The sequence below is a fragment of the Myxocyprinus asiaticus genome, chromosome 29 (assembly GCF_019703515.2).
Source record: "Myxocyprinus asiaticus isolate MX2 ecotype Aquarium Trade chromosome 29, UBuf_Myxa_2, whole genome shotgun sequence".
NCBI lineage: Eukaryota > Metazoa > Chordata > Actinopteri > Cypriniformes > Catostomidae > Myxocyprinus > Myxocyprinus asiaticus.
The window spans coordinates 5032824-5060058 of record NC_059372.1 but is presented as its reverse complement, the minus strand read 5'-3'; the positions used below and the strand labels follow the sequence as shown (position 1 = coordinate 5060058).

General features: G+C 41.6%; 1 protein-coding gene and 1 pseudogene across 3 annotated transcripts in view; both read left to right on the top strand.

The window, feature by feature from the left end:
- Positions 1-27235, top strand: part of LOC127420189 (gastrula zinc finger protein XlCGF57.1-like) — a 166324-nt pseudogene that overhangs the window by 858 nt on the left and 138231 nt on the right.
- LOC127420322 (zinc finger protein 501-like) overlaps positions 1-27235 on the top strand; it is a 98234-nt gene that overhangs the window by 26866 nt on the left and 44133 nt on the right. For 2 of the 3 annotated variants that reach the window (XM_051662528.1, XM_051662527.1), the window contains exon 3: positions 14557-16022. In XM_051662528.1, the coding sequence (XP_051518488.1) occupies positions 14557-15836 (1280 nt within the window). In that variant the 3' untranslated portion in view covers positions 15837-16022. Of the gene's footprint in view, positions 1-697; positions 814-14556; positions 16023-27235 lie in introns of all 3 variants that reach the window. The other variant, XM_051662529.1, reaches the window with a different exon arrangement.

Below are 27235 nucleotides of genomic sequence, written 5' to 3'. Positions count from 1 at the left end.
AATTACACACAAGTTACTATACAAATCTAGAAGACCACATGACACTGGGTTTTTGTAGATAGAAAGGTAGATGAAAGCATTTCAATGCACAAAAGCTGTTGTCAACAGAAGTGCACATAGATGCAGTGTCTTGTGTTATTGGCCGGTTTAGGCTTTAGTTGACAGTAATTTATTGTCTGTGTATTCCATTTTAAGAGAGTTTAGTCCATGCTATGACAGAGATGATGCAGGCAGATGTCAGTGGAGTGCCTCGTAGTCTGACAGGTCAAAACATAAAACAAATGCAATTTGAGTAAATACATAATACAGTTTTTAAATGATAATGTTATTTATTGAAGCAAAAAAGTTATCCAGACCTATGTGAAAAACGAACTGCCCCCTTAAACCTAATAGCTGGTTGTGCCACTTTTAGCAGCAACAACTGCAAACAAACACTTCCTATAACTGGAGATCAGTCTTTCACAATGCTGTAGAGGAATTTTGGCCCACTCTTCTTTGCTGAACTGCTTTAGTTCAGCCACATTTGAGGGTTTTCGAGCATGAATTGCCCATTTAAGGTCCTGCCACAGCATCTCAAAACTTTTTGCTTCTTTTGAGCCATTCAGAGGTGGACTTACTTTGGATCATTGTCTTGCTGCATAATCCAGTTGCGTTTGAGCTTCAATTTACGGACTGATGAACGGACGTTCTCCTTTAGGATTTTCTGGTAGAGAGCAGAATCCATGTTTCCCTCAGTTATTGCAAGTTGACCTGGCCCTAAAGCAGCAAACCATCCCCACACCATCACACTACCACCACCATGCTTGACCGAAGGTATGATATTCTTTTTGTGGAAATCTGTGTTTGATTGCGCTAAGTTTTCTCCATTTGGAGATAATTGCTTTCTCTGTGGGTCTTTGGAGTCCCAGAGCCTTTGAAATAGCTTTGTAACCCTTCATAGGCTTATTTCAATCACCTTTTTCCTCATCATTTCTGGAATTTCTTTCAACCGTAGCATAGTGTTCTACTGGGTGAGACCTTTTAGCCAACTTCATGCTGCTGACAAAGTTATATTTAGGTGTTGATTTGATTGATCAGGGCTGGCAGTAATCAGGCCTGGGTGTGTCTAGTGCAGCTGAACCCCATTATAAATGCAGTTTCATAGATTTGGGGGTTTAGTAACTATAGGGGCAAATAGTTTTTCATGCAGGCCCAGTTAGTATTGGATAACATTTTTGCTTCAATAAATAATATCATTTAAAACTGTATTTTGTGTTTACTCAAATTGCCTTTGTTTTATGTTAGATTTTGCTTGAAACAATTTAGTATGAGATATACACAAAAACAGAAGAAATCAGGATGGGGCAAATACTTTTTCACAGCACTGTAACTATGAGTTGAGGGATAAATTAGGTGTATGCCTGGCTGAAGAGATGAGTCTTTAGTCAGGAACTAAACAGGGAGAGTGTGTTTGAGTCCCAAACAATGATAGGAAGACTATTCTATTAAGATGGAACGATGACATTTTTTCTCATCCGATCCGATTCCGGTACCTGAACTGTCAGTATTGGTTGATCCCAATCTGATACCAGTGTTGTTTTTTTCTTAATGAGTTTAAAACATCTATAATTCACTGTGTGGAACTGATTGGGAGTACTCTTTGTGTAAAGAAAAAAAAACCTCTAGCAATACATTATTTCATTATAAAATAGGAAAACATAAAACAATTACATTAGAGCATGTGCAAAATTTTATTAACTAGTCTGCAGGATGCAGCAGCAAAAATAACAGTAATTCCAGTGAAAGTCTTCAGTAGAAAAGAAGCCAGTACTCTTTACACATTTTAACTTGTATCTGGACTTGTAAATGGTTTCAGATCTCTCTCTCTCTCTCTGTTATTTATTTAATTTTAGTTTTATTAGTATTATCAATCTACTTTTCAATCACACAGTAATTTTTGATTCCCAGTTTATTTTTATTGTTATTTATAATAATAATAATAATTTTACTCTACATTGGTAATACATTTCAGTTGTAATTTCTTACGGCTTTTATTTTGAAAGTCCGGTGCTGAGTGCTCCAGAAAGTCTGTGTTTGAGTGTTTGTAGGATAATTCACAGTAGTGTAATACATTACTCATTCAACATCTGATAAAATACTTGTTGGGTGCTGTTCTCAATGCATGTTATAGGCGGACCGAACTATTGTTCATCTACATCTGAGATGGAATTTGTGGGGAGCGACCACATATTGTGCTGAGCAGCGCATCACGAGCCTCTGCGCATGTCGGCAGAGCTGCGCTCGTTCAGTAAAGCGAGGTGCCAGATACAACTTAGCTGTGCATGTTGACTGTATATTTACTTTTAAATTTACTATTTGCAATTCGCAAAGCTTTTGGATGACTGTAAGAACCTGAATAAAATGCACAAGTTATATGGACTACTTTAAAGGTGATTTGAAAGTTAATTATGTCATTCTTTGAGCTTGACAATAGCGTCAATGACCAACATGCAGTATCTGATTTTGATCGGGCTCGTCAGACTAATACCCGATCCGGGCAAAAACATCAGTATCGGACCAGATACCGATATAGGTATCGGATCGGTGCCATCCCTATATTGTATAATTTAGGAGCAAAATAGGAAAAGGATCTACCATTCTTTTGTGGATTATGATATTCAAGGTATTATTAACAGGACAGAATTTTGTGTTGGATTATAGTGTGATAGTAGGTCACTTAAGTACTGAGGAGCTAGACCATTCAAAGCTTTGTAAGTAATTAAAATAATTAAAAAATGTTTTCAAAACTTAACTGGCAGCCAGTGTAGTGACGATAAAATGGGGCTGATGTGATCATATTTCTTGGTTCTTGTCAGCACACTAGCTGCTGCATTTTTAACTGAATCATATTAATTGAACCTGCAGGACATCCTCCCAGTCAAAATAATCTAGTCTTGAGGTCATACATTAATTAATTTTTCAGCATCAGAAACAGAGAACATTTGTCATAATTTAGAAATATTTCTGAGGTGGAAGAATGCTGTTCTACAAACACTGGAAAAGAGATTTTCAAAGGGCAAATTACTATCAGATATAACACCTAAGTTCTTAACTGTAGTAGAAGACAACGTAACAGTACATTGATCAAGAATTAAATGATATTTTCAGAGGTTTTTGGTCCAATAATTAATACCTCTGCTTTGTCAGAATTGAGTAGAAGGACATTTTTAGTCATCCAGTGTTTATTGCCCCAACAACATCCCAGTGGTTGTAAATGATATAGACACACACACACACACACACACACACACAAAAAAACATTATATTAATCACACATCCATAAATGACATATACCTACCCCATTTTTCCACAAACAAGCTGTACTTCCCCATTCTTCTAAATGACCCCTCTTCAAAGGCCATCACCCTTCCCATTTCCGATCACCACTCCTGAAAAGAGGGTGCTCCAGCTGACCTCCAGCCCCTTAAAATCATCTGCACACCAAACTCTGCACCTTCAACCAAACCTCCTGGATCTCAACACACCCCGAAAAGACGTGGGTTATGTCTCCATCCTCTGATTAGCACCGCCAGCAGATGGGTGTGTCTTTAAGACCAAGCCTATACAATCTATAGGGGGTCCAATAGAACCGATGTAAAATCTTGATTTGCATATCGTGCACCCTTGCATTTCTAGATGTACACTTGATGTTTTTTAGAATCCTAGCCCACTCTCCCTCCTCCAATTCCAAGTTTAAATCTTTCTCCAAAAATCTCTTGAGAGTGGTTGAGGCTCTGTCCCCCAGACTCAGAATCAGAATCAGCTTTATTGCCAAGTATGCTTACACATACCAGGAGTTTGTCTTGGTGACAGGAGCTTCCAGTGCACAACAATACAAAACAGCAAAAAGACATAGATAATAATAAAAAATAATTAAAAATTGAATTAAATATAAATAAATAAAAATTGAATAGAAAATCTGAATTAACAGGGAGTAATACACTGATGCCTCATGACCTTTTCGAAAAGCAGTAATGACCACTCTCATAGTACCTGCTGCTTTATAGGGGTGTATGCTATTCCCAAAAATAGTACAGAGCAAGTGGGACAGCTGTAGATACCTAAATTCTGAGATCTGGGGATCCCAAAATGTTGAACCAAATTTTCAAAGGATCTCAACACACTACTCTCATATAGGTCACCGAGTGTAGTAACCCCCCTTACAGTCCACTCTGACCAGCAGAAAGGGGACTTATTAATACATAGTTTAGGGTTCAGCCATAAGCTCAAGGCATCATTTAGATAAATATCTGAATTAAACATTATGGACACTTTTTGTCCATATGGAGTGCAAATGCGAGATAACAGGGTGTAATTTAACTTCTCCGGTTAGATTGATAGAAAGGCTTTGCAATGGCAAAATAGCGGCAAGAACTTCCTGTTCAATACAAAACCAGGGAGGGGCTCTTTCAGTTGGAAGCAGCCAGTGAGCCAAATGTCTCAGACTGACTGCATAATAATAAACCAAATCTTGGGTAGGCCTAACCCACCTTTGTCAGTCGGCCTATGCATCTTACTGAAATGTAATCTGGGATGCTTACCATTTCAAATGAAAGACTTCGCTATGCTCTCAAATTGCTTGAAATAAGAGAGGGGGACATCTATAGGGAGAGATTTTAACAGGTAGTTAAATTTTGGAATACAGTTCATTTTAATAACATTAGCCTTCCCAATCATCAATAAATGTAATGAAGCCCACCTGCCCACATCGCTCATACCTTTTTATTAAAGGGTCAAAAACTTACTCGAACTAAATCAGACAAATTTGCTGGGAATAAAATACCCAAATACTTAATGCCCTGTTTGGGCTACTGGAAGGCGCCCGGCTGGAAAGCCTTTATACTGGGCAGTACACTGTTCGAGCCAAAGCTTCGGATTTAGACTAATTGACTCTGTATCCTGAGAACTTAGATAAGGAATTGATAATTCTGTGGAGGCAAGGCATAGATCTAGAAGGGTCAGAGACGAATAATAAAATATCATCTGCGTAAAGCAGAAGCTTATGCGCCATGCCTCCTGCTATCACCCCTGGAAAATCATACTCCTTTCTTATCGTGGCTGCTAATGGTTCCAGGGCAAGACAGAACAATAATGGGGAAAGAGGGCAATCCTGCCGAGTGCCCAGATCCAGAGTAAAATAATCTGAAATTAATCCATTTGTTTGTACCACCGCTACATTGTGTCTATAAAGTAACTTAACTTAAAAAGATAATCCCATTCTACCATATCAAACGCCTTTGCCATCTCACTTGACACCGAAGTGACCGGAGTCTGATCATTTGCCACTGACCACATGATATTGATAAAACGCCTAATGTTGTCAGAAGAGCTGCGGCCCTGAATAAACCCCACCTGATCTATATGTATAAGAGATGTCATAACTTAATCGATTAGCTATTAAATCTAATCAGTATTTGACAATATTTTAACGTCTAGCTGGATCAGGGAAATTGGACGGTAACTCTTACCCTCGCTTGGATCTTCAATCAGACTGCTCCGGGCTTGTGTCATGGTTGCCAGAAGATTTCCGTTCTTTAATGTTTCCGTATAAACTTCTAACAAAAGTGGAGCCAGTTCTGTAGAATAAGATCTATAAAATTCAGCGGCAAAGCCATCTGGCCCCGGAGACATGCCTGTAGGCAGGGCCTTAATTACCTAGTCAGGCTCCTCCAAGTTTATCTCAGAATCAAGATAATTTTTTTGCTCAGTCGTCAATTTAGGGAGTTCTAGAGGTTTCACAAAGTTTCTAATATCTTCAGTAGATGAAGATGTGGAACTATAAAGATCAAGATAGTATTCTTTAAAAGCATTATTAATATCAATGACTGAAGTAAATATTTCACCACCAGCAGATTTCACTGAGAGTCTCTCTGCTTTATATATCTAGCCAAAAGTTTTCATGCTTTGTCCCCCGACTCAAAGTATGACTGTCTTGCCCTGAATAAACAAAACTCCACTTTCCGTGACAAAATAGTATTATATCTGTATTTCAGTTGGGTCAATTCTCTGAAGCCATCAGACGACGCTTCAGCTCTACCTCGGTAAAGCACCAACATTAAAGCGCCAACTATATGATTTCTTTTTCTCCATGTGTGGCAACACCTCTAAACTCACCAGGGCATGATCTGAGACTAAAATGTTTCCAATTGATCAATCAACAACAGATGAAATTAGGGACTTAGATGTAAAAAAAATCTATTCTAGAATAAATCTTATGGACTGATGAAAGAAATGAATAGTCCCTACCAGATGGGTTAAAACATCGCCAGATATTTGCAAGACTACGATTTTTACACATCCTGTGAAGCGTCAGTGTTGCTCTAGGGGGCTTACACACTTTTGCTTCACTATGATCATGGACTGAATACATCTATAGATTAAAGTCTCCTCCCAATATTATATCATGAGGGGTGCCAGCGGCTTGCAACATCCCTTCAAGATCTATAAAAAAGCCCTGAAAACGCTGATTGTTAGGTGCGTAAATATTAGCCAAAATCAACCTTTGCCCCTGAATGTCTGCTAAAACAATAATGACTCTTCCTAATTTATCATTAATCTGTTTGAGACATTTGAATTGTAGATGCTTACTTATCAATGTAATGTCTCCCCTGCTCTTACTTGAGCCAGCACTAAAGAAAACATGCCCACCCCATATCTTCCCAAACTTTTCAGCTTCCTGCGGGGAAATATGCATTTTTTGAAGAAACGTATATGTCATATTTCTTACGCTTAGGAAAAGAAATAACCTTCCTCCTTTTTATGGGGTGCCCCAACCGGTTCACATTCCACATGGAGAAAGACAGTCCACTTATATTAACATTTGACATTTTGAAAAATTAGAAAAAAAAATCATTGTATGTCAAAAACAAGATTATAAAGACCACATTCCCCATTAGTGCAACAGTCAAACCCTGAACTTCCCCCCTGAACCAAACAAACAGAAAAAAGCACGACAGCGCCAACCGGCGTCCATCCATCAAACAGTCCATGTACGCCTATGAGAGTCCTCGCAGTGAATATGCCATCTGATTGCTCAAGTCTGGTGCTTCTGTACAAATTTTGTCAGGCAAAATGACATAAGAGAAAAAACTTTGTAAAACAAACTCCAGCAAATAGGCAGAATAATCACAAAGAATGTGTAGATTCATTCACAGAACTGTCATGAAGGGGTGATCCTCTACAAAACAAACTCCAGCCTCTAGCGGAACCAGCACAAAAAAATGCCATTCAATTTCCTCGGACAGTTAGCTGGCTGTTCATAAGTGCAGCAGATGACCTAATCCTTCCAATGTCCTGCAAAAAATAATCCACAAAACAAACTCCAGCCAATAGGAGGCATAAACACAAGGCACGTGCAGATTCATCCTCAGCTGTCCTGAAGGAGTGTTATTCCACAAAATAAACTTCAGCCGCTAGGTGGAACCAGCACAAAATGAAACAAGAAAGGTGCACAGCTTCCTCGGATGGTCAAGTGTATGTTCATCGAGACAAGCTCACTTGGAGGCAACGTGAGAAACACACCATGACTTCTTCAGTCCATCAATTTTATGAAAGACATCGCTTGCTGTGGGCATGCAAATACCCTGTGGCCATCCTTATTATCCATTCTCAATTTTGCCGGGAACATCAGTGCAAAAGCGATTCTCCGAAATGCAAAGGTTTCTTGAAGGAGTGTTATTCTACAAAACAAATTCCAGCCGCTAGGCGGCACCAATACAAAAAGAAACAAAAAGGCACCCAGCTTCCTCAGACAGTCAAGTGTATGTTAAGTGAGTTGAGCTCACCTGGGGGCAATATGAAAATCACCAAATGGTTTACTAACCCTATTGTCTCTATGAAAGACTATGCTTGCTGTGGGCATGTAAATACTTTGCCACCATCCTTAGTGTCTATTCTCAGTTTGGCCGAGAACATCAGTTCAAAAGTGACCTTCCGCTGATGTAAGAGTTTCTTGCATTCCTTGAATCGATCACGTTTCACTGTTGTCGAATTTGCAAAGTCTGGGAACAAGAAAATGTTGTGATTCTTCCAAGAAAGCCTTCCGTTGCTCCTCGCCTCGTGTAACACGAGACCTTTATCGGATGATCGCAGAAATGTGGCCAGAATTGATCGGGGCCTGTCTGCCTCATGGGATCTCTGAGCCGGGACTCTGTGAGATCACTCGATTTCCAGCTTATGGCCTGTTATGTCCATAATGCTCAGGATGCTTCCCTTCCTCATGCTCAGGAATTCCAACAATTTGGACATTGTTGCATTGCTGAAAATCTACTTTGGTCGCTAGCGGGTTAGCAGCTAATTCCCTCTCCGATGACTCCAGATAATCGATCCGTTTCTCGACCTTGTAACCAATTTCGCCTCCATGGAAGTAATCATTCGACGTATTACCTCAACATCTTCCAAGTCCGCCACAACCATCGCCAGCATTACAGACATGCTGTGCAGCTCATGTTCAAGTTCTCCGTTGCATCGTCCAAACCGAGTCCCTGGTCTGCATGCCTGTCTGGGGTATCAGCTTGAGCACGTAAGTGTCTTTTAATACCTCCAGAGCCCGAGGATTTTGAATTCTTTGACATGTTGACTTAGAACAGTTATGTAGCAGGATGTATTGAATCTCACTGGTTTAAGACACAAAAATAATTAAAAACTAGCAAAGTGCACATCTCGTCATTCACACGTCTAACCCCCGCGTGGCGCCATATGACTCCACCCGAAGGCAGCATTTCATGGTTTCGGATGCAGCCTTGAAGTTGCAGTTACACGCTCATGCGGATCCAGCGTGAGCCTCAATCACCTGACAGTTTAAATGGCCTGGATTGCCTGCTTTGAATGTCTTCGTTCATGATTTATGAATGAGAGGAACTTTTGATGCTGATGTTTTTGATTCTGGCTGATAGACTACATGCTTCAGAGGAAGATTTTAGATGAGCGCTCAACGGGAAGAATTACGCTGAATTTTCGTGAGGTTCTTGAATGACATCTGTTTAAACGAGATATCTGCATATTTGCAAATGGTATACAGCTCTGGAAAAATTAAGAGACCACTGCAAAATTATCAGTTTCTCTGGATTTGCTATTTATAGGTATGCGTTTGAGTAAAATGAAAATATGTGTTTTATTCTATAAAGTACTGACAATATTTTTCTCCCAAATTCCAAATAAAAATATTGTCATTTAGAGGGACACAACGTCTCGTTCCCTCCATCAGGGAACGGAGGTTACGCAAGTAACCAGGACGTTCCCTATCTGTCACTCACTCGACGTTGTGTCGATGTAGTGACACTAGGGGTCCTTATACTAAATGCTACAACTGGCTGAACTGTGTTACGTGAACTGGTGGTGTGTGATGGGCAGACCACTGTGTACCTCGTAGCCAGCACACCAGGCCGACACGTAACCTCCCCCAACACTGTTATGAGTGTCGAATGGCCCTTTGGGACAAGTCGACTGCCCAAAAGATAGAGACAGGCTAGCTCAGTCGTTGGCCTCTTATCCTATTTTTTTCCTCTCCCCAAAAAAAAGATTTAACCGACTGTGGCCACCAGGTCTACGTCGGGGGGGGGGGGGTGTCTCTCCCAAGGGGAAGACACCGCAGAGACCACACCCTGCCTGGGTGAGGGGGGGGATTTTGAGTGGAAATACGTCACATGGTCTTGCCGAGCTTTGTCGGAAGTATGTCACGAGGAGAAGTCCCATGGTAGGGGGGCCTCTGCCCAAGGAAGACGCAGTTCACCAACAGGAGAATGAATTAGCGGAAGATATACGTCGCATGGGGTTACCTATGGGGAACCAGCCCATGCGGAGCACCTACCCCAGTACAGGGCTTAATTAGCGCATGTACTGAGCCAGCAGCGAGTTTCTCCGCAAACTTGTCTGCCACAGGGCTCGGAGGAAATCATCCAGGGAACAGAGTTTGTGAACACTACTGGGAGTCAACAGAACATGCCTTCAGCTCAGGGGAGGTGAAAGGCACTATGCGCAAGCGATACACCCGGCCAGCTGTCCCAGACTTATCTGCTTGTGACTGTCACTACACGGGACAAAACCGGTTCCACCCGGAGATTGTAGAACCTCGCAAAGGTGTTGGGTGTTGCCCAGCCCGCTGCTCTGCAAATGTCTGTTAGAGAGGCACCACTGGTCAAGGCCCAGGAGGCCGCCACACTCCAGGTAGAATGGGCTTGTAGCCCTGCCGGGGGCAGCATGTCCTGGGCGTGATATGCCATTGTTATGGCGTCAATGAGCCAGTGGGCGATCCTCTGCTTGGAGACAGCACTTCCTTTCCACTGTCCACCAAAGCAGACAAAGAGCTGCTCAGAGACTCTAAAGCTCTGCGTGCGATCCAAATAGATGCGTAAAGTGCACACCGGACACAGCAACGTCAGGGTTGGGTCTGCCTCCTCCTGGGGCAGGAGGAGAGTGAGTGCCTTAAGCTCAGCTGACTGCAGGGGCTCAAAAGGGGCTCCCTGTAGACCCTGAAGAACTACAGAGAGGTCCAATGAGGGAACGAGGCACGGTCTTAAGGGATTCAACCTCCTGGCGCCTCTCAGGAACCTGATGATCAGGTCGTGCTTCCCTAAGGACTTACCATCCACTGTGTTGTGGTGTGCCGCTATAGCGGCTATATACACCTTCAAGGTGGAGGGGACAGTCGCCCTTCCAACCTCTCCTGCAGGAAGGAAAGCACTGATCTGACTGCACATCTCTGGGGGTCTTCTCATCGGGAAGAACACCACTTAGCGAACAGATGCCATTTCAAGGCGTACAATTGCCTCATAGAGGGGGCCCTAGCCTGAGTGATCGTGTCTACCACCGCGGGTGGTAGGCCACTTAAGTCTTCCGCATCCCGTTCAGGGACCAGACATGGAGATTCCAGGGGTCTGGTCGCGGGTGCCAGATGGTGCCCCGCCCCTGAGAAAGAAGATCCTCGCCCGGGATGTGAGTGGCTCGCAGCGACTTGAGGTGCTGCTGACTCCAGAGGAGGAGACGGTGGGTGAGTTGTGACATACAACGGGAGTGTAAACCGCCTTGATGGTTGATGTATGCCACCGTTGCCGTGTTGTCTGTCCAAACTAACACATGCTTGCCCTTGATCAACGGCCGAAACCTCCGCAGGGCGAGCAGAATTGCCAAAAACTCGAGGCAGTTGATGTGCCTACGCAGCAGCAGGCCCGTCCAGGAGCTGGCGGCTGCGTGCCCATTGCATAAATCGCCCCACCCTTTTTTGGAGGCATCTGTTGTAACCACGACGTGCCTGGAGACCTGCTCTAGGGGAACACCTGCCCGTAGAAAGGTCGGTCCAAGGGCTGAAGTGGCAGTGACAGACCGCCGTGATGGCCACACGATGTGTCCGGTGGCGCCACGTCCATCTCGGGACTCGAGTCTGGAGCCAGTGCTGAAGCGGTCTCATATGCATCAACCCGAGCGGAGTGGTCACCACTGAGGATGCCATATGCCCCAGGAGCTTCTGAAACAGTTTCAGGGGAACCGCTGTCTTCTGTCTGAACGTCTTCAAACAGGTCCGACTGTTGCACCGTGCGCACTCGTTCGTGAGGCTCTTTCCCCAGTCGACCCGAAGCCCTAGTCGGCTGAGGTGCGAGAGCACCAGGTCCCTGTGTGTACACAACATATCCTGAGAGTGAGCTAGGATTAGCCAATCGTTGAGATAGTTGAGGATGCGAATGCCCACTTCCCTTAACGGGGCAAGGGCTGCCTCTGCAACCTTCGTGAAGATGCGAGGGGACAAGGACAGGCCAAAAGGGAGGACCTTGTACTAATACGCCTGTCCCTCGAATTCAAACTGCAGGAAGGGTCTGTGTCGAGGTAGAATCGAGACACAAAAAAATCTTGATGCCGGACGCTCGCTAGAATGCGTTTTTGCGTCAGCATCTTGAACGGGAGTCTGTGTAAGGCCTGGTTCAGTACTCGCAGGTCCAAGATTGGCCGCAACCCACCGCCTTTCTTCGGTACAGTGAATTAGGGGCTGTAAAACCCCTTCTTCATCTTGACCGGAGGGACAGGTTCTATCGCACCCTTCCGTAGGAGGGTAGCGATTTCCGCGCGCAAGGTAGCGGCGTTCTCGCCCTTCACCGAGGTGAAGTGGACGCAGCTGAGCCTGGGCAGACCCCTGGCGAACTGAATCACGTAGCCGAGTCGGACAGTCCGGACCAGCAATCATGACGGGTTGGAAAGCGCAAGCCACGCATCCAAGCTCCGGGTGAGGGGGACCAAGGGAACAATCTCATCGGACGTACCGGCAGGTGGGGCCTCGCGGCGGAGTAGAGCCTAAGGTGCCACGCCATGTTGTGGCCGTGCTGAGTTCAGGGACATCGAAGCACTTACCTGGCTCCTTGTGACCACCCCCGGAACAGCCTGGGATGGGGGAGAAAGAGGCCTTTCCTCGTGACCCGTGGAGACGTCACATCGGGGGCGGATTTGTGCCACAGCTGGGCGCGCAGGGGAGGGGAGACCGCCGCTGGAGCGCCAAACCTGCCAAAATGGAATGGTGGACGGTGGTCATGATGACGGCCGTGCGCACCGGGTATGTGACCTAGGGAACAAGGAAACCGCTCTTGCTGAACTCTTGGGTACCGCAGCCACTTGGGCATGCGGCGAAATTAAATGAAAAGGTAACAAAAGATTCTCCTCCCGGCCCTCCACCGGGGGATGGAGTGGTCTGCTTACCAGCTCCAGAGCAGCAGGTTTCATTGTCCCTGGGTCGCCCGTCTCAGGGGCACTTTGAAGCCTTGCGCGGGTTCTTGGCAGCCGGCCATGAGACAGGTGGCGTCTGCTTCCTGCGGTGGGCTCCACACCGGGGCCGGGCCGCAGGGGCGGGCTGCGGCAGAGCCGGTGCAGTCACTGCAGGGGGACGCCCTTGGCGACGAGCAGACGGGGTGCGGGATCTTGAGCCGCACTGGGGCAGAATGTGCCAGATAGCCTCCCTCTGCTGCTTCACCACCTAGAACTGCTGGGCAAAGTCCTCGACGGTGTCGCTGAACAAGCCAAGCTGGGTACCGTGCCTTGTCGGCCTCTCCCATCTTGACCAGGTTGAGCCAAAGGTGGCGCTCCTGGACTACCAAGGTAGACATCACCTGCCCGAGAGACCGCGCTGTGACCTCCATCGCCCGGAGAGTGAGGTCGGTCACCGAGCACAGCTCCTGCATCAATCTCAGGGCGGAGCTACCCTCGCGCAGTTCCTTTAGCACCATGGCTTGGTGGACTTGCAGAAGAGCCATGGCGTGCAGGGCGGAGGTGGCTTGTCTAGTGGCATTGTAGGCTTTGGCCGTCAGGGACGACGTAAACCTACAGGCCTTGGACGAGAGCTTTGGGCGCCTGTGCCAGGTGGCAGCGCTCTGCAGACATAGGTGCACCACGAGCGCCTTATCCACCGGGAGAATCGCTGAATAGCCCTAGGCCGCCCCACCATCGAGGGTAGTGAGGGCGGGGGAGCTGAAAGATCGGGACCGGGCAGTAAAAGGTGCCTCCCATGACCTTGTCAGCTCCTCGTGCACTTCCGGGAAGAAAGGAACTGGGGCGGGGCGTGGTTGTGAGCGGCGCCGCAAGCCCAGGAACCAATCATCAAGCCGTGAGGGTTCAGGGGAGAGCGGAGGGTTCCACTCTAGCCCGACGCTCGCGGCTGCCTGGGAAAGCATGTCCGTCATTTCCGCGTCAGCCTGTCACTGGGCGACCGTACCCGAGGGGGGGAGCCCAGCTGAGGTTTCCGCGTCCGACTGGACAATTGAATGTATAAATAGGTACACATGGGATAGAAGGGCATGTGTTTCTGGGAACGGAGGAAGCACACAGTTTTTGACCGTGAACGCGAACAGATGTGACCAGGCGTGAAACATGTGCTTGAAAATGTGCTTTACAATGTGTGTGACCATGAACGTGAACTTAAGCGTGTATGTATTTCACGTGTTTGATTTGGATTGTATTCTACCTGATTGTATTCAATGATGTAAAGTTCGGGGGTTGGCTTGAACATATTGGAATTGTAGAACTAACAAATGATGATCAATATTTTAACTTTTCAATTTTGAATACTTGATACTGTTGTTAAAATCTTGTTTTCTTAATTTATATCTTTGTTATATTGCGTTTATTTGTTTTGTTTTTGTTTTTTATTTGTTCCTTTGTTTTTTATTACTCACTGTTTACATCCTGAATAATTACTTGAAAGCTATAAACAATGTTTACTAAATAAAAAATAGTATACGTTTTTGCTTTGGTATTGAGAATCGTCAAATTTCACTGATAAAGGTACAGACTACTGAAATTTTGGTATCATGAAAACACTGTAGATCGTACTTATACTATAATACTTACTATAATAACAATGAAAAGTAGATCTCTTGCCATAGAAGTTTGAGCACACTTGGTATAAATATATATATCTTGCACTCCAAAAATCAAAAATATATACGAAACATTTGCGTTCTGCCATTAAATTGGGGTTCAGTTTGATGTTTCACATTTGTCCCTCTTGAATAGATTTTTGACAATTTACTGTGTTCATTGTAGATCTGATGGAAGTGAAAGAGGAACATCAAGAACTGAATGAAGTGGAGGAGAAACGTCAGTATCAGAAACATCATGATTTCACAACTGCAAAAAAATCTTTGTGTGTTTCAAAGACTAAGAATTTCTCACCAAAAAAGCCTAAAAGAAAAATATCCAAGAAATCTCTTACCCATTCTCAATGTGGAAAAAGTTTCACTTTTAAAAGCAACCTTAATATACACACGAGAGCTCGCACTGGAGAGAGGCCTTACACATGCCATCAGTGTGGAAAAAGTTTCATTATGAAAACAACCCTTGATGTACACATGAGAATTCACACTGGAGAGAAGCCTTACACGTGCCATCAGTGTGGAAGAAGTTTTGCACATGCAACTAGTCTCAATAATCATCTCCGCTGTCACTCTGGAGAAAGACCATTTGAATGTGATCAGTGTGGTAAAACATTTGTTTTGAATTCAAGCTTAAAACTACATCTGAAAACACACACAAATGAGAAGCCTTACAAGTGTTCTTTTTGTGGAAAAAGTTTTGTAAACCCGTCCTATTTTAAAGAACACCAGAAAATACATACCGGTGTGGGTGCTCATATGTGTTTTGAATGTGGGAAGACCTTTATTACAGCCAGCATATTGAAACATCACCAAAGAATTCATACTGGAGAAAAACCTTACAAGTGCTCACACTGTGGAAAGAGTTTCAATCAGTCAGAAACCCTGAAAGCACACGAGAGAATTCATACTGGAGAGAAACCTCACAAGTGCTCACACTGTGGAAAGAGATTCACTTGGTCACAAAACCTGAAAACACACGAGAGAATTCACACTGGAGAAAAACCTTACAAGTGCTCACACTGTGGAAAGACTTTTACTCAGTCACACGACCTGAAAACACATGAGAGAATCCATACTGGAGAGAAACCTTACAAGTGCTCACACTGTGGAAAGAGATTCGCTTGGTCACAAAACCTGAAAACACATGAGAGAATCCATACTGAAGAAAATCCTTACAAGTGCTCACACTGTGGAAAGACTTTTACTCAGTCACACGACCTGAAAACACACGAGAGAATCCATACTGGAGAGAAACCATACAAGTGCTCACACTGTGGAAAGAGTTTCACTCAGTCTCAAAACCTGAAAACACATGAGAGAATCCATACTGGAGAGAAACCTTTCAAGTGCTCACACTGTGAAAAGAGATTCACTTGGTCACAAAACCTGAAAAGACATGAGAGAAACCATACCACTGCTCTTCATGTGGGAAAAGTTTCAACCAATTAGATCAGCTACAGAAACATGTAAAAAAGGTATTGTCCAAGTGATCACGGTGATTAAAAATGACCTTAATGGAAACAAATGTATAATTTTTTTTCTGTCTTTGCTGTTGACTAAAACTGTTGTTTCAGTAAAAATAATCCTTTAGCCTTCATATTCAGTTGTCCACAGTTCTTGATGAATAGCCTCCAGGTTTTGAAGGGTCTTTGGTTTTATTGCATGGTGAATGTTGCATTTTCTTTAGTAAAGCAAAAGCTAAACTGGATTTAGTTTTTATAAACAAAATTTTTTAACAGTATAGTGTAATTTTCAGTTCTCTTTCATGTCGCTTACTTGACGTTATGTAGATGATACGACGGTAGGGGTCACTCCTAATTGATTAAGGGTTAAAAGGATGTTTTGGTCATTGTTGACTAGTTTTCAAAGTAGGTTGTAACACCACATCAGAAACAGCACTAGGGAATTGTTGGAGGAAAACGCTAAGGGAGACATTGCTTTAAACTTCTAGGGATTCCATGTTATTTCCATTGTCTAGTTTTTTTTTTATACATGACTGGTGAAATATGGACTAACATGGTAGATACTCTTCCATTAGTTATATTAATATCTGCTCTGCTAATTTGTAATTGGGCTGAGTTGCCAGGGTCATATTGAAAAGCTGCTTGCTAAAAGAGCCCAACCCCATGTCTCTATGATAATTCTGGTGCTGAGAAATAGGTGTTGCTACGCGGTTGCTAGTGTGCTCTTGAAGATTGCTAGGGTGTAGGCTGATTCTTAATGGCTGCTTGTGAGTCAAAAGAGTAATCTAATTATTGTTTACATAGTTTCTGCCAAAATACCATAATTACTGCAGTTATTATTACTAGTCCTTAACTTTTACATTCATATGGTAAGACTTTCAAACTATGTAAGAAGCTTACAGAATCTTTGTCTTCTGAATAATACCTCGTTACCACAGTGTTATTGTAGAGACAATACCTGTAAATAAAACCTTTTTTTTTTCTTTTTTTTTTTTTTGGCATTAACTATACAGCAGTTGCCTTGGTACATGTATGTAGGGGCAACAAAATATGATGCTTTGAGAAAAAAGTGATATCTTTTTCCAGTTTAAACAGTGTAATTGATTAATTTGAGTTTTATTGAGTTAAAACTTATTTTTATATATATATCTACAATTTGAGAATGTTTGTATTCATGTTCAAGTGTTTAAGTTTTAAGGTTTTGAAAAAAAGATTTGTCATAAAAGTGTATAAATAAACGGATATAGCAAATACAGTATATTGTACGGTGTTGTATTAGTTTGGGTTCCAGGTAAACTCAACATTTCTTATTTCTGTCCTATAAGAAAGCTTAAGAACCCCTGCCTTAAATACATCTTTAGCAACTTTATACTTGCATCTATTAGATCTTCAAATTGAAAATGTGAAAGTGTTTTAATCATATTTATATAAATAATAAGTTACATTTAGAATTTTGTTCAACTTTGAATATTTCTATATCAACTTGTCTTGTCTGGTGTGTGTATAAATATTGTCTGATGTCACTATTAAAGCCCATCATTCGAAATCTGAGGATCTGTCTGATGTTTAATTTAGATTTACTAACAAAGATTTTGACCCCAACAGAAGATTAGGGTTAAAGCTAGGGTGTGCAATCTTTTCCAGAAACATTTTTTGTTATACTGGTTGAAAATCTCTTCACATCCTGATAGCAATCAATAACTGAAGGGAAGAAAAAAAAAAAAAAAAATTAATAAATAAATAAATAAATATATATATATATATATATATATATATATATATATATAATCTTCTGTGGAAGGGACAGGACTAAAAAATGATCGACCAATCATTGCATTCGGTCCAAATGTAATGATAGGATGTCCTTCCTGTCTGTCAATCTATATTTGCATACCACCGCGCAACTTGTTCGCGCAGACAATCACACGTCATCAGCGCGGGTTCCTTGACGCTGTGCACAGAGCGAGCGCGAGAATGGAAGGCGAACCTCAGCTTAAATAAGTTGTTTACGTTCGTTATTATTGTAATGTCTAACCTGTGAATGATACATGAGGTAATCTGAAACCGTTGCGATCGATTCCACCAACACGTCTCTCCTCCTTAGACTGTGCTCTAAGCGTCATAGAGGAGGCGTGGCTTTGGAGACACCTCAGAAGCGAGGGCGGGCTCTATGCTTTCAAAGCTAGCTTGCTAACTGCTAGCCTCTCTGGATTACACACCCTAGCTTTAAGTGAAATAAATCACACATGTTGTAGGCAAACGAAACAGTAGGTGGCGGTAGAGTCTCTAAAGAAGAAGAAGAAAAAGAAGGAAAAAAAGTGGAGCATTGTGAATTGAAGTGTTTTTCTACTTTATTGTGTTGTGGGAAATCAAACTAAGGTAAATTTCGTGAACGTTTCTAAAGTGTTTGTTATAATATTGTGACTGTACATGAATACACACATTACTGAGTTGAGATTGTGATTTTAGTGAAAATGTTTTTACTCCTTAACAGATATTAACATATAATCTTTTCATAAAACTCGAAATGATTTTAATAATCTCTATGAACATCTGAAGGCAAACATGGCCAGTTTGTTTCCTGATATCAATATCATTAAAATAACATATATTACACTGGAGGAGAAATTTGTTCATAATATGTTCATAATTCTTGGAGGTCCAGACTTTAAAGCCCTTTTTTTCTACAGGCGAAACAAGCAGAAATATCTGAATATCATGTTTAATTTCTGAAATATGAGCTCGTTAATTCCATCAGCTGATTGTAAATGAGTTCAGTGAATGCGATTATATGTTGAAGAAATCCTGTTATAGGTTAATATCAGACAATATTTCAGCTGTCAGGAATCTGTTCATTAGAATAGATTCATACCAATATATTTATGTAGCCTAATGACACATTATCCATCAGTGCCAGCTTCTGCCAGCCAGTGAGAGATTAAACCCCTATCATTCACTGCACAGAGCGAACAACACAAAGCTGAACTCTTTGTGCTTGTGCAACACATTTAAAGTGTAGAGATGCGCTTGATGCCAAGTTGGCATTCAGTGGGTCACGAGAATGGTTTGTCCACTATCTTGCTATTGCCTTCGTGCCAACCCCTCTGCGTGGCAAAGGTGGCATGTGTGCCTTCGGTTGTCGACCCCTGGGCAAGCCTTTTACACTACTCCTCAACGTACATATAGTCCGTTCCCTAACCCATATAATTATATGATTAAACGTATAATTATATAATGATCTTTTGGGGTTTGATAAGAGAGTGCAGGTGGATGTGATCTATGCTGGAGAACAGCAGATGCTGCAGACACCAGTGAAGATGAAGATGTGTTCAGTGAAGCTGCTGGACTGCAGGAATCTGATGAAGATGAGAGGAGAAACCACAGCAAAACAACAACAGAGTGATGATTTTATTCATTCAGGTATGTTTCATCCTTTTAATGTTGTTTTACATTCACACATTACCTACTTATTAAGCTAATATTTTAATAATTACACACAAGTTACTATACAAATCTAGAAGACCACATGACACTGGGTTTTTGTAGATAGAAAGGTAGATGAAAGCATTTCAATGCATTAAGGCTGTTGCCAACTCAACTACAAAAGAAGCTGTAATTTCTGAATGTCTTAAAGTCATCATTGTGCTGTTTAGATGAATAATGTGTTTGTAGATTATGCCTTAAAAAAATATATTTAAAAATAATCTTGGGGGAAACCATGCTCAACAGGGAAGCCAGTTGCTCTCTGGCTATACAGCATGGATATGATGCAAATATTATTTATCTTTGTGTAATACAAGTCATGGTTTAAATGAGTAAAATGAGTAATGTAGATGTTGGTGGGCAAACTAAAGGATTTTGTATGAACTGTGAGATTAATGACTAAATTTCTTTGAAGTCCATCCTGAATTAACTGCAGAAGTACACATAGATGCAGTGTCTTGTGTTATTGGCCGGTTTAGGCTTTAGTTGACAGTAATTTATTGTCTATGTATTCCATTTTAAGAGAGTGTAGTCCATCCTATGACAGAGATGATGCAGGCAGAGGCAAGTGGAGTACATCGTAGTCTGACAGGAAGCTTGGCAGTTCATTTCGTTGATGTCCATCCTAAGTCTGAGGTTCAGGCAGTGGCCAGTGAAGTATCCAATGTTTTACGGTTGGGCTTGGCAGCCGTTCATCCTCTGTGAAGTCCATTGTAGTAGACTGACGTAATGCAGTCAGTGATCATCAAACTGCCCCTCGCTGTCTGGTTGGTACAGGCTGCAGTTAGTAGTCATGAGACAAGAAAACAAATAGAATAATATTAGCGTAGATGCCATTCAATTTAAAGCAGAGTTATAGAATATGAGAAGTTATTCCAGCTCCAGCAGTCTAATGCAGAATACAGTGCTGTGAAAAAGTATCTGATTTCTTCTGTTTTTCAAACAAAACCTAACATAAAACAAAGGCAATCTAAGTAAATACGTAATACAGTTTTTAAATAATAATGTTATTTATTGAAGCAGAAATGTTATCCAAACCTGTGTGAAAAATGAACTGCCCCCTTAAACCTAATAGCTGGTTGTGCCACTTTTAGCAGCAACAACTGCAAACAAACACTTCCTATAACTGGAGATCAGTCTTTCACAATGCTGTAGAGGAATTTTGGCCCACTCTTCTTTGCTGATCTGCTTTAGTTCAGGCACATTTGAGGGTTTTTGAGCATGAACTGCCAATTTAAGGTCCTGCCACAGCATCTCAAAACGTTTTGCTTCTTTTGAGCCATTCAGAGGTGGACTTGCTTTGGATCATAGTCTTGCTGCATAATCCAGTTGCGTTTTAGCTTCAACTTAATTATTGCAAGTTGACCTGGCCCTGAAGCAGCAAAGCATCCCCACACCATCACACTACCACCACCATGCTTGACCAAAGGTATGATGTTCTTTTTGTGGTTGTGCTAAGTTTTCTCCATTTGGAGATAATGGCTCTCTGTGTGGTTCTTTGGAGTCCCAGAGCCTTTGAAATAGTTTTGTAACTCTTCCCAGACTGATTTATTTCAATCACCTTTTTCCTCATCATGTCTGGAATGTCTTTCAACCTTGGCATAGTGTGCTACTGGGTGAGAGCTTTTAGTCAGCTTCATGCTGCTGACAAAGTTCTATTTAGGTGTTGATTTGATTGATCAGGGCTGGCAGTAATCAGGCCTGGGTGTGTCTAGTCCAGCTGAACCCTATTATAAATGCAGTTTCATAGATTTGGGGATTTAGTCATTAAGGGGCAGATACTTTTTCACACAGGCCCAGTTACTATTTGATAACTTTTCGTATCATTTTAAAACTGTATTTTGTGTTTACTTAGATTGCCTTTTGTTTTATGTTAGATTTTGTAGATTTTGAGAGATACACAAAAACAGAAGAAATCAGGATGGGGCAAATACTTTTTCACAGCACTGTAACTATGAGTTGAGGGATAAATTAGGTGTATGCCTGGTTGAAGAGATGAGTCTTTAGTCTAGAACTAAACAGGGAGAGTGTGGAAGACTATTCTATTACAGATGGAACGATGCCATTTTTTTTCATCCGATTCTGAACTGTCAGTATCGGCTGATATCAGTGTTGTTTTTTCTTAATGAGTTTAAAACATCTATAATTCACTGTGTGGAACTGATTGGGAGTACTCTTTGTGTAAAGAAACAAAAACCTCTAACAATACATTGACTAAGTAACAGTACATTGATCGAGAATTAAATTATATATTAGCATCTTATTTTTAGAAGTTTTTGGTCCAATAATTAATACCTCTGTTTTGTCAGAATTGAGTAGAAGGACATTTTTTGCCATCCAATATTTATCATTGATACACTCTGCTAACTTGGTAAATTTAGTCAGATTTCAAGGAAATATTAATTTGGGTATTGTTGGCGTAACAGTGAAAAGTAATTCCAAAGTTTCTGATAATGTCTCCCAGGGAAAGCATATAAGGAGAAAAACTGGCCCTAAACCTGATCCCTGTGGTACTCCAAAAATGTTTTTTTTTTTTTTTTTTTTTTTTTTTTCCCCTATACTGTTGTCACGATGAAAGTACACATCTCTGATGAGCTTTTCAACAAATTGGACAGATTTGCGTGTTCAGTAACATTGCGAGTGCACATGTTTGATTGACAGACTGTGTTTGAGCGCACATGTTCTGTTTATGAATGCGCACGTTGAACGAACGCTGCTCTCATAACATCAGACATGCTCGGATATTATTCGTTGTTTTGTTTTTTTTAAATCTTCTTGCAGTTGAATTCCCTCTCTAACGTGATTCAGCGATTTAGAGAACTAGCGTAAATCCTCATGAAAATGAACACCTCACAATTCATAGAGATTTGATAGGCTGCTTATAAATATATTTCTGATGATGATATCATAACACGGGCTGCAAGAGATCGCTCAAGGACCGCGTGTTGAGTAGTGCTGATTAGTGGTCGACAGATATGTTTTTTTTTTTTTAATGGCTGATATCCAGAGAGCAGCGTGAGCAATAGGCCGATACAATGCCAATATATCACACAGTTTAATATAGTAAATTACAAACATAAAATTGCTAAAAAAAAAAAAAATAATTTTGTAAATTATTATTGTGCTTATTTAGCACTATATTTACTCAATTACACACAAAACTAAAAAATATTGTATTTTAAATGGTAGATAGTAGGTTCTTCAAATTTCTTTTTTAGTCATCAAATTTCAGTAATTTGCACATGAAGAAATTGTTAATATATTAGGAAGAAGGAAATAACAGTACACACTACACACAGTAGTCCAGCAACCATGGATGACATGTCCACGTTATTAATTGCATTTTCTCAAAAAATACCAAATCAAACCAATTGTACATATAGTGCATAGTGAATAAGACATTTGACAATTGCACACATAAAACACTTTTACCTTGGGCTGCATCCTAAAACGTAGCTGCTGACTTGCTATCTTGCTGCCTAATCAGTTAATGGCTTAACTGACATCTGTTTTGAATGAATGGAACTCTTAAGGAAACTGGTCTCTGAACAGTTTGAAAAGCACCTTATTTTCACCGTACCTCCATATACAGCTTCCGGAGGCAGCATTTTCCTGGTTTCAGACGCAGCCTTGAAGTTGCACTCACGCTCGTGCGGATCCAGTTTAAACGACCTGGATCGCCTACTTGGAATGTCACAGACTGACCGTCATGATTTGTGAATAAGAGGAACTTTTGATCCTGATCCTGAAGTTTTTGATTCTGGCTAATAGAATACGTGCTTCAGAGGAATATTTTAGGTGAGTGCTTGATGGGAAGAATTATGCTGGATTTCGTGAGGTTCGTGAATGAATCCATTTAAACGAGATATCTGCATATTTGCAAATGGTATACAGCTCTGGAAAAATTAAGAGATCACTGCAAAATTATTAGTTTCTCTGGATTTGCTATTTATAGGTATGTGTTTGAGTAAAATGAACATTGTCAAGTACTGACAACATTTCTCCCAAATTCAAAATAAAAATATTGTCTTTTATAGCATTTATTTGCATAAAATGACAACTGGTGAAAATAACAAAAAAGATGCTGTGTTTTCAGACCTCGAATAATGCAAAGAAAACAATGTTCATATTCATTTTTAAACGACGCATTACTAATGTTTTAATGCAATGAGGAATCTGCCCAATTCCAGCCTTGCTGAAGCACCCCCAGATCATCTCCGATACTCCACCAAATTTTATAGTGGGTGAGAGACACTGTGGCTTTTAGGCCTCTCCAGGTCTCAATCTAACCATTAGACGACCAGGTGGAGAATCGTTGATGATCTGGGGTGCTTCAGCAAGACTGATCGTGGAAAAGATGTTACTGTGTTTCAGAAGGGGCAAATTATTGGCCTGCATCTAGCAAAGAAAACAACTAAGGAGATTGCTGAAATCACTGTAATTGGGTTAAGAACTGTCCAGTGCATTATTAAAACCTGGAAGGATAGAGGTGACCTGTCAGCTTCATGGAAGAAATGTGGTTGGAAAAAAAATCTTGAATGACCGTGATCGGAGATCACTAAAACGCTTGAAGTCACATCGTAAAAAATCGACAGAAGAACTCAAGGCTATGTTTAATAGTGAAAGTAAGCGCATTTTTACAAGCACAATGTCATGAGAACTTACAGGATTGGGACTAAACAGCTGTGAGTCCACAAGAAAGCCACTTGTTAGTGAGGTTAATTGGAAAAAAAAAACTACTTCAATTTGCTAGGGAGCATAAAGATTCAACTGTGGAGCAGTGGTAAAAGGTCATGTGGTCTGATGAGTCCAGATTTACCCTATTCCAAAGCAATGGGCGCTTCAGGGTAAGAAGGGAATTGTATGAAGTGATGTACCCGTCATGCATAGTGCCCACTGTACAAGCCTCTGGAGGCAGTGTTGTGATCTGGAGTTGCTTCAAGTGGTCAGGTCTAGGCTTAGCAACGTTATGCAGCAATAAAATGAAGTCAGCTGACTACCTGAATGTACTGAATGACCAGGTTATCCCATTAATTGATTTTTCTTCCCTGACGGCATGGGCATATTCCAGGATGGCAATGCCAAGATTCATCGGGCTCAAATTGTGAAAGAGTGGTTCAGGGTTCATGAGGAATCATTTTCACACATTAATTGGCCACTACGGAGTCTTGACCTTAACCCTATTGAAAGTCTTTAGGATGTGCTGGAGAAGACTTTACAAAGTCGTTTGACTCTCCCGTCAGCAATACAAGATCTCAGCCAAAAATTAATGCAACTCTGAACAGAAATAAATGTTGTGAGGTTGCATAAGGTTGTCGAAAGAATGCCACGATGAATGTGTGACATAATCAACGTAAAAGGCAGTCCAACTAAATATAAGCGCATGTTACTTTTTTTGGCAAGTTAGTGTACCGTTTCTCTGTAGAAATGAACATAATTGGGAGGACACTACCTTTTCTAGTATTGTTTGACATAAATGGGAGATTTGAAATTGGTCTATAATTAGTCAGTTGTTCAGGGTCAAGATGTGGCTTCTTAATAACCGGTTTGATCTGCCTTTTTAAAGTTTCTTGGGACATGTCCTAAGGATAGTGAGGAGTTAATATTATTAAGAAGAGGTTCTGAGATTACAGGGAATACCTCTTTGAAGAGCTTAGTTGGTATTAGATCTAACATACATGTTGTGGCTTTTGATGTTTCAATAAGTTTTGTTAGCTCTTCATGATCTGTGACAGCAAAGGATTGAAGTTTCTCTGGAGGAATATTCTGAGACACTTTTTTTCTTAGGTACTGTGACAGACCATTGCATAATTCCATTTTTATTTCTGATGATTTCAATTTTACCAGTAAAGAAATTCAAGTCATTACTATTGTGCTGCGACAGAATATTTGGTTCAGTTGAGGTTTTATTCCTAACCAATTTATACACAGTACTGAATAAACACCTAGGATTGTTTTGGTTATTTTCTATGAGTTTGCTAAAATGCTGATCGGGCAGCTTTTAGTGCCTGTCTGTAGCTACAGACACTGTCCTTCCATGCATCGCATAATACCTCTAATTTTGTATTCCACTTGCTCTCCATTCTCCGAGCTGCTCTCTTGAGAGAATGAGTGTGATCATTATGCCATGGTGCAGGGCTTTTTTCTTGAATTTTCTTTCATCGAAGGGGGGTGACACTATCAAGAGTGCTAGAGAACACTGTATTTATATTTTCTGTTATTACATCAAGTTCTTCTAGACTTTTTGGCTTACTGAGTATATGAGAGAAATCTGGAAGAATATTAGTGAAATTCTTTAGTGGTCAAAAGAATAATTCTGCCTGAACAATAGCATGATGTAGACTGATTAACATTAGCTGATCGCAGCATACAAGAGACGAGGTAATGATCTGAGATGTCATCGCTCTGCGGTGAATATCTATAGTAGTGTTGTCAAAAGTACCGGTAATTCGGTACCAAGTCGATACTAAAATAATAAAGATATAACAGTAGCAGTGTTTCTGAAGTACCGGTAGTACCAAGCACCGACTCAATCCGCGACTGGCGCACAGTATGACTGACATGACAGCTTTTAAATGCTCACAGGCTTATTTTGAATGTGTGCTCTGTTGATGAAATTAAAATCATGACGTGTCACGGTGCGAGAGAGACAGGACCCAAAAGCAGAGATGAAACGGTTCAATTGGATTTATTAACACAACAGAAAAGTTCTTCTTCAAACAACACAAAGTCAAGCACAGGGGAACTTTCTCTCCCGAGACATGGGCAGAGACAGAGTAATCCTCCTCCATGGGAACTGGGCAAAGCGCCAGCGAAGGCAAACGTGAAGGTAACCACAGACACATGAGCAAGCTCCAGCTACACAAGAGAGCACAGTTAATCATAGACAGCAAACAACACCTTTATGTTTGAACGTCATCGTGACAATAACAAACAATGATCAAACATCGGACATGACACATGAGGGGATTTAAATAAGCAGGGAACAAATAAGGGACAGGTACCGCTCTTAGCTGATGATTGTAATGATCAGTGTTCCCATGGAAACAGTCAGGAAACTCTGATTCAGCATGCCAGAAGCACCTGACAGATGAAGGCAAAACGTAAACACGCTTTGACAAAACAGACAAGGGACGATGATGTCATTGTCCTCGTCAGACAAAACCCAACCTGGCCGGTTGACAGGACCATGACATCACCAGAGAGCAAAAGGGCAACACAAAACACAGAGGCAGGCAGATACTGTCACGGTCCCATCAAGCAGAACCCCATCCTGAGAAGGTGACTGGACAACATGTCCTAGTGTGATTTTATTAAACTACTGAAGGCCGCAATGTTACCGTGGCTGAGCTGCGTACTTCATATAAATCTGACCGCTCATCTACTTAAAACCGGACTTTAAATACCTCAATGCCGATCCACTGTTTTCAAACACGACAGCAGAGCCCTTTGTATGCGGAAACGCAGCCGGAAAAGGAGAAGGAGAGCCAGCATTCTCGTCAGACTAAGACGTCATGCAAATCGACCCCCGCTACTGTTGTGGCTTCTGCCACCTCTGTGAAACATCACTCTTGAAGTCTTGGGGTTTTGATGCCAGAAGATAAACTTTATTATCAGAGATAAAAAAGCCGAGTTGCTCCCAGCACAACAAACTTTCTGTATTCAAATGGGCCTATATACACACATTCACCTAGGGCGTGACCAATACACCCCATACATTTTGTTCTGTGTCTTCAGTCTGTTTAGAGAACATGAAACTATTTGAGAGGCCCCTCTCCATCTGGAACCTATTTACGGGGCCTTATCCTATATTTTCTCTAGTGTCAAAACATAAGACTCAAGTTTACCATATGTGAGGGGCCCCACATTCCAAGACATACTTCTTACACAAACACACACTCA